We start from the raw sequence: 7,969 nt of genomic DNA on the forward strand, positions 1-7,969 counted from the left end.
AAATTACACGTGTTTTGCTATCAAAGTTATTCAAGTCACATATTAGATAATGCCTGTCATTACTAGACATGTAAATTTTTTTTTCAATTTCATTATTCTTTAAAAGACATTTTTCATGACTTCTGGATTTTTCACTTTAAATTGAATATTGCGATTTACTTACCAGCTAAGTTTAAGTATTTTTAACAATAATCTAGGTTACACATTATTTCATTTCTCATTCTATAAATTTACTTTTAATTCTCTGCTATTTCCTATTCATTTTTACCCCTTGTAGAGTTCGTTTCTGGGCTAAGAACCTAAGCTACTGGCTGGTGGTTAGCTGGGTGCGCAGGGAACAGCACCACTATCCAAGTAACAGGCTTATTTTCTAACAAATTATATCCAGAGAAGGGCAGTGGAGATGGACACCTTAACTTAAGCACATTAGAATGCAAATGACAAGACAACTGAGCAAAGCATTGTTACAGAGGATGCTGAGGAGCCTGGGCAGAAACAAATGAGCAACATCAGCTCCTGAGCATCTCTTGAACTGTGAGGAAATCACTAATAAGATACTCAGCTGAAGATTACATACACTTATCTGGCTCACATTCCCTGAGTCGCTGAATAGAAAAGAAGGGATTGTTGAAGATTTAGAGTAAATATTGACCCTTCCAAAATTTGAAAGCAGTTTTGGTTTGGGAGAAGCAGTAATTAGGCAGCCGTGTTCAGTATCTTGAAAGCATGAAGTTTCACTGATTTGGAAAATAAAAGCTTGGATTAAAAACTCAGCTGGCTCAAAAGTATCTTTCAAAAGTGAAGGAAAAACAGATATTTTCTTAGACAAACATAAATTGAAGTAATCTGCTGCCAGTAGAACTGGAGGAAAGCTACACCTGCTCCTGCCCTGTAACTGCTTTTGACTTCCTATTTGCCAGATTCTGAGGCGCACATCACTACAAACCTGATTCAGAAGCATCAAGAGGGCAGCTGTGGGTATCTCGGTTCACTTTACAGTCAGCTGCTGTTGCTTAAAGCTGTTGAAACCTTACCAAAAGCAAAATAAGGTCAGCCCAGACAAGCAACTTATTTTTGACAAAGCTGTTCAACAAGTAAGTGGCCACGCTTAAGAGTAGAATATTTTGAACCAGAAATCTTAAAAGTTAAGGCTTCATTAAACACATGTACTGCTATTGGAGAAATATCATAAAACATCTTTTTAATGTGAACACTACTTCATACAATGAAAAACTATTTACAATGTATTGTTTCCAGATTTGTTGCTTTTACATCATCTCTACCCATGTGCTGATTCGGCATGTGTCTTCAGCCAGGGAGCTTCAGTCCAATTGCACATTCTCCTCGATGGCTCTCCAAGGACCCCGGGGATTCAGGGAACCTGTCCACTTACATTCTCCTTAGTAATTATGGCTCAGCAAGCATGCCACCAAAATCATCTAGAACCCAGATACTCTGGCAACCCCACATAAGTAAAAATGCGTAGATCAGGTTTTTTCTCCAATAAATAATAATTTGACAATCCAATCCATTTCCATCTTAAGAAATTGTTTTCACTTAGGAAAATGTTTCTCAATGGAGCTAGAGTGAATAATCTGTTCTTCATACTGGAACTGAGTTAGAATGTCTTTGTATACAAATATAGCATATTTTGGCCAGCAATATAATTGCTTGCTATAGAGTTTATTTGCCTTCACACGCAGGAGTGCTACATACATTCACAGTTTTAATAGACTGTAATTAGCTATTCCAGTTGTGCTTTAAAATCCCGAATATTATTCTCATTAGCGAGTGCAAAGCAAATGTCCCATCTGACTACAATTGGTCCTAGAGTTATAAACTCCATAATGATTTATTGTAAGTTTCCTCATTCTCCAGTTTCATCATTTGCTTTTTCAGGTATGACTTCCAAGCTCCGGCGTGGCTTCTGGACATCAGCATTTTCGGTGCCCGGTTTATTCAGTCCACATGAAACAGCAGCAAAATGGATTTGTTTCAGGTTCTCCAAAGTCTCATTCTTAGCATATTTCAAAAGATCTGCTTGTCCCTATAACAAAACATGCAATTAAAAGTATTAGATATGACATAACTTAGTGTTAGACTTCAACAATACATACCTTTCACTGAAATAGAAGTATTTTGATTCCACAAGAGGGCATAATTATTTCTTATTGGCACTGCATCTGAATAGGTCAATTTTAATACAAAGTGAGTTTGTTTTCCCAGTTTCAATACCATACTCCAAGAGTATGCTGCTTTTCTGGCCCTTTCTATTTATAGATCTGCATGGGGTTCTGTGTGCATGGACTATTCCTGTCTGTCCTGGTTACAATTACATCTTTCATTCGTTGTTTGGCCAGTCTTGTCTTTTCCCTTTTAAGGTTTGAATAAAAAAAAAAACTTTTCATTTTGAAATGTTTAAATTCACAGAAGGATACAAGTGTAGTACAGAGAGGTCTTGTGTACCCTTTCCCAAATTTCCCGCAGTGGTTATGTCTCACATAACTATAGCACAATGTCAAAACCAAGATGCTGACAGGGGTACAACGTGTGCCTACGCTTCTGTGTGACTTCATCACGTGTGGGTTCACGTAACCACCATGGCAACCAAGGCACAGTACTGCGCCACCACCACTGGGAAGTCACACCCACTCCCTCCTCTCCACCATCCCTAAACCCTGGCAACCACTGATCTGTTCTCCATCTCTGAAGAACCACTAATCTGTTCTCCATCTCTGAAGCCCACACAGCCTTTGGTAAGTGCTGACAGCCGTGGGCACACAGCAGGTCCTCACTGAGCAGTTGCTGAAAGAAAGAGTGAAGCAAAGGATTCTTTACTCAGGATATATTTATCAGCCAAATTTTAATTTCTTTGCTGAGGTCTGACCATCGACTTGATCTGTATGCAGTATCACACGATATAGGTCAGAAAACAGTGGGTGAATTGAAGCACAGTCACTTGGAGTCTGGAACTGCTGCTGACAATGGGCCAACGCAGTTTGTCACTCTCTTTGTTCTTGACATTTTGGATCAGAGAATTCCTTGGAGGTGGGGAGCTGTCTTGTGTATTTTCAGATATTGAGCAGCACCCTTAGCACACCCTAATGTTTGCAGACATTGATAACTGTCTCTTGAGTGGGAGGGTGAGATACCCCCAGTTGAGAAACACTGGGCTAATGCATCAACCAACAATTCCAAAATTATTGAGCAGAAGAGATGATGTGGTGCTCTATTGTTGTAAATTCCAACACTCCTACTTTGCTTTTTTGTTCATTTTTCCTTCCAAGTTTAACCTGCCTTCCACTAACAGTTTTTTCTACTGACACTATTACCTTTTCTTCTTTCTTATTCTCCTTGGTTGCTATTTTTTTCCATCCCCTTGGGTTCTCAATTTATTCTATTATTTTCTTTATGATTCCTCTGTAGTTTGACTCTTCTTTGTCCTACTTACACCTCCTCCTCATTTCCCTCTTTCTGAACTGCCTCCCAGTGTGCGTTCCCTTTAAGGCATTCCTGTCCAGCAAGAGCTTGGGGCCAGCTGCAGACAGCAATGGGTAGGGACTTACCTTGGCTGGCAAATGGACTATAGTCAAATGTCAACCACTGGTGAGATCAAATTGCAAGGCAATTTTAAACCATCATGAGGCCCAAATCCACAGAAGTTTGCTGCTTACCACTTATCATGCATGGTTTTCCTGCTTTACAGAATCCTTTAATTAGTAACTATAAATAGATGTTCCCTTGCTTAGATTAACTAAAGGAGCTTCATTTTTATTCATTCTTACTAGTCACTGAACTCACATGTTGAAAATTTACTAGTTATGAGGTTCCTGTATATATAGCACATTGTGTCAGGAGTATAATTTCATGTTAAATAGCGTATTTCCCTTCACAAGCAGAATTGCTACATACATTCACAGTCTTAATAGACTGTAACTAGTCTTTGATTTGTGTTTTAAAACTCCAAATATTATTTTTTTTAAATTAATAAACTTTAATTTTTAGGACAGTTTTAGGTTCACAGCAAAACAGAGCAGAAACTACAGAGAGTTCCCTTACGCTCCCTCCCTATGCAAACCTTCTCCAGTAGCCACAACCCGCACCACGGTGGTATACTTGTTACAATCAACGAACCTATGTTGCCACATCCCCTCAAGTCTATTGCTTAAATGAGGGTTCATCCTTGGTTTTGTATATTCCATGGGTTTTGAAAAATGTATAACAACATCTATCTACCTTTATAGGATCATGCAGAATAGTTCCATCACCCTAAAATTCCTCTGTGCTTTGCTAGTCATCCTTCCCCACTCCCAACCCCTGGCAACCACTGATCTTTTTATTGTCTCCACAGTTCTGCCTTTTTGACAATGTCATATAGTTGGAATCACAGTGTGTAGCCTTTTTGGATTGGCTTCTTTCGCTCAGTAATACGTATTTAAATTGCCTCTATGTCGTCTCATGGCTTGATAGCTCATATCTTTTTAGTGCTGAATAATATTCCATTGTCTGGATGCACTGCAGTTTATTTATCCATTCATTTACTGCAGGACATCTTTGCTGCTTCCAAATTTTGGCAATTAAAAATAACTCTGCTATAAGCATCTGTATGCAGATTTTTGTGTGGACATAAGTTTTCAATTCATTTAGGTACATTCCAAGGGGTATGATCACTGGATCATATGATAAGAGTATGTTTAGTTCTGTAAGAACTACAGACAGTTTGACAGTTTCTGACAAATTGTCTGCACCTTTTAGCATTCCCACTAGCATAAATGAAAATTCCTGTTGTTTCACATCCTCACCAGCATTTGGTGATGTTAGTTTTGTATTTTGGCTACTGTAATAGATGTGTATTAGTATCTCATTGTTATTTTAACATACAATTCCCTAGTGACATGTGGTGCTAATATATTTTCCATTTGTATATCCTCTTTGGTGAGGTGACTGTTCAGACTTTTGCCCAGGTTTTAATCAGGTTGTTTCCTTACTGTTGAGTTTTAAGAGTTTCTTGCATATTTTGGAAAACAGTACTTTATCAGGTGTGTCCTTTGCAAATATTTTCTCCCAGACTGTGGCTTCTCTTCTCATTCTCTTGACATTGTCTTTTACAGAGCAGAAGTTTTAAATTTTAAGGAAGTCCAACTTACCCATTGTTTCTTTAATGGATTGTCTATGGTGGTGTATCTGAAAAATCACTGCCATATCCAAGGTCACCTAGATTTTATCCTGTGTTATCTTCTAGGAATTCTATAGTTTTGTGTTTTATATTTATGTCTATGCTCTATTTTGAGTTAATTCTTGTGAAGGGTGTAAGATTTGTGCCTAGACTGAATTTTTCATGTGGATGTCCAGTTTTTCCAGAACGATTTGTTGAAAAGATGAAGTCTCTATTCCACTGTATTGCCTTTGCCCCTTTGCCAAAGATCGATTAACTATTTTATGTGGGTCTATTTCTGGGCTCTTCTATCCTGTTCTGCTGATCTATTTGTCTATTCTTTTCACACTGTTTTATTTCCTGTAGCTCTGCAGTAAGTCTTAAAGTCAGATAAAGTCAGTCCTCTGACTTTATTCTCTCCTTTAATATTGTGTTGACTATTCTGGGTCTTTTGCTTCTCTCTTTAAACTTTAGAATCAGTTTGTCAATATCCACAAAATAACTTGGTTGATTTATTTAATTTTATGCTTGCTGGAATTTTGATTGAGATTATGTTGAATCTATATATCAAGTTGGGAAGAACTGATACCTTGAGAATATTAAGTCTTCCTATCCATGAATATGGAATATCTCTCCATTAACTTAATTCTTTGATATCTTTCACAAGTGTTTTATAGTTTTCCTCATATAAGTCATATATATGTTGTTAGATTAATACCTAAGTATTTTATTTCTGGGGGTTCTAATGTAAACGGTCATGTGTTTTAATTTTGAATTCCACCTGTTCTTTGCTGGTATATAAGAAATAAATTGGCTGGGTGTAGTGGCTTATGCCTGTAATCCCAGCACTTTGGGAGGCTAAGACATGAGCCTCAGGAGTTCAAGACTAGCCTGGGTGACATGGCAAAACCCCATCTCTACAAAAAAGTACAAAAATTAGCCGGGTATGTTGGTGTGCACCTGAAGTACCAGCTACTTGTGAGGCTGAGGTGTGAGGATCACCTGAGCCCAGGGAGGTCAAAGCTGTAGTGAGCCATGATCATGCCAGTACACTCCAGCCCGGGTGACAGAGTCTCAAAATTTTTTTTGAGACCCTGTCTCAAAATTTTTTTTCTTAAAAAAAGAAATCAATTGATTTTTGTATATTAACCTTGTATCCTGCAACCCTGCCATAATTGCTTATTATATTGTTCCAGGAGATTTTTTTTGTCAATTCTTTTGGATTTTCTACATAGATGATTATATCATCTGTGAACAAAGACAGTTTTATTTCTTCCTTCTCAAGATATATACCTTTTATTTTCTTTTCTTGTCTTACTGCATTAGTTAGGACTGGACTTCCAGGTCAATGTTGAAAGCACTGGTGTCAGAGAACATCCTTGCTTTGTCCCTAATCTTATCAGGATTGCTTTGAGTTTCTTACCTTTAAATATGATGTAAGCAGTATGATTTTTGTAGATGTTCCTTATCAAGTTGAGTAAGGTCCTCTCTATTCCTAGTTCACTGAGAATTTTTATCATGAATGGGTGTTGAATTTTGTTAAATGGTTTTTCTGCATCTACTGATATAACCATGAGCTTTTTCTTCTTTAGCCTGTTGATATGATGAATGACATTAGTTGATTTTTCAAAAGTTAAATCAGCCTTGTATACCCAGTATAAATCCCTTTTGATCATGGTGAATAATTCTTTTTATTCATTTTTGGATTTTAATTGTTAATAGTGTGTTAAGGATTTTTGCATCTCTGTTGATGAGATATACTGGTCTATTGTTTTCTTTTCCTGTAATGTCTTTGGTTTGGTATTAGGATAAAACTGGCCTGGTAGAATGAGTTAGGAAGCATTCACGCTGCTTCTATTTTCTGGAAGAGACTGTAGAGTATTGGTATCATTTTTTCTTTAAATGTTTAGTAGAAACCAGTAAACCTATCCGGGTTGGTGCTTTCTGTTTTGGAGGCTTATTAATTATTGATTCGATTTCCTTAATAGATACAGAATTATTCAGATTGCCTATTTCTTCTTATGTGAGTTTTGGCAGATTGTACCTTTCAAGGAATTGGCCTATGTCATCTAGGTTTTCAAGTTTGTGGGTATAGAATTGTTCATCATATTCCTTCATTATCCTTTTAGTGTCCATAAAATCTGTGGTGATATCCTTTATTTCATTTCTGACATTAGTAATTTGTATCATCTTTTTTCTTAGTTAGCTTGACTAAAGACTTACTGATTTTAATAAGGTTTTCAAAGGAGTGGCTTTTGGTTTTATTGATTTTTCTCTATGCATTTTCTGTTTTTAATTTCATTGATGTATGCTCTTATTATTTTTATTAATAACAATTAGTACCTACCAAAATGCCTATCTAGGCATCATTCTTTGGACATCACATGTCCAGTTGAGTTTCTGATATCCTGCTACTACTCCTACTACCAGCTACTCTTCAGTCAAAGCAACCCCATTCTTGACCTGGACCAAGAACCCTGGTGTCATTATTTACTCTTCCCTTTTTCTTCCATATATCATCCCACCTGTCAGTAGGTCTTATTGTCATAATCTTCAAAACATATATATAAAGTTTCTCACCAGTTCTTACCATCTTCACTGCCACCATTGTGGTTTAAGCCACCATAATCTTTCTTGGAGTTTATTTTGACTGGTCTTCCCTCTCCATTTTCAACATGACAGCCAGAGAGCTCAAATTAAAACACAGGACATCCCTTCCTCTCTGTTTAAAACTCTTCAGCAGCTCCCCAAATAACTCAGAGTGAGAGTCAAAGTCCTTGCCCACAGCCTCATCTGACTTCCTTCACCCACCCA

At 37.2% G+C, this 7,969-nt stretch overlaps 1 protein-coding gene across 2 annotated transcripts in view; it reads right to left on the reverse strand.

The window, feature by feature from the left end:
- Positions 1-1,173: 1,173 nt before the first annotated feature.
- PLCL2 (phospholipase C-like 2) overlaps positions 1,174-7,969 on the reverse strand; it is a 209,526-nt gene continuing 202,730 nt past the window's right edge. For both annotated transcript variants that reach the window (XM_011977927.1, XM_011977928.1), the window contains exon 6: positions 1,174-2,047. In XM_011977927.1, the coding sequence (XP_011833317.1) occupies positions 1,868-2,047 (180 nt within the window). In that variant the 3' untranslated portion in view covers positions 1,174-1,867. The remainder of the gene's footprint in view (positions 2,048-7,969) is intronic.

This window comes from Mandrillus leucophaeus, unplaced genomic scaffold (genome assembly GCF_000951045.1).
Source record: "Mandrillus leucophaeus isolate KB7577 unplaced genomic scaffold, Mleu.le_1.0 Scaffold186, whole genome shotgun sequence".
NCBI lineage: Eukaryota > Metazoa > Chordata > Mammalia > Primates > Cercopithecidae > Mandrillus > Mandrillus leucophaeus.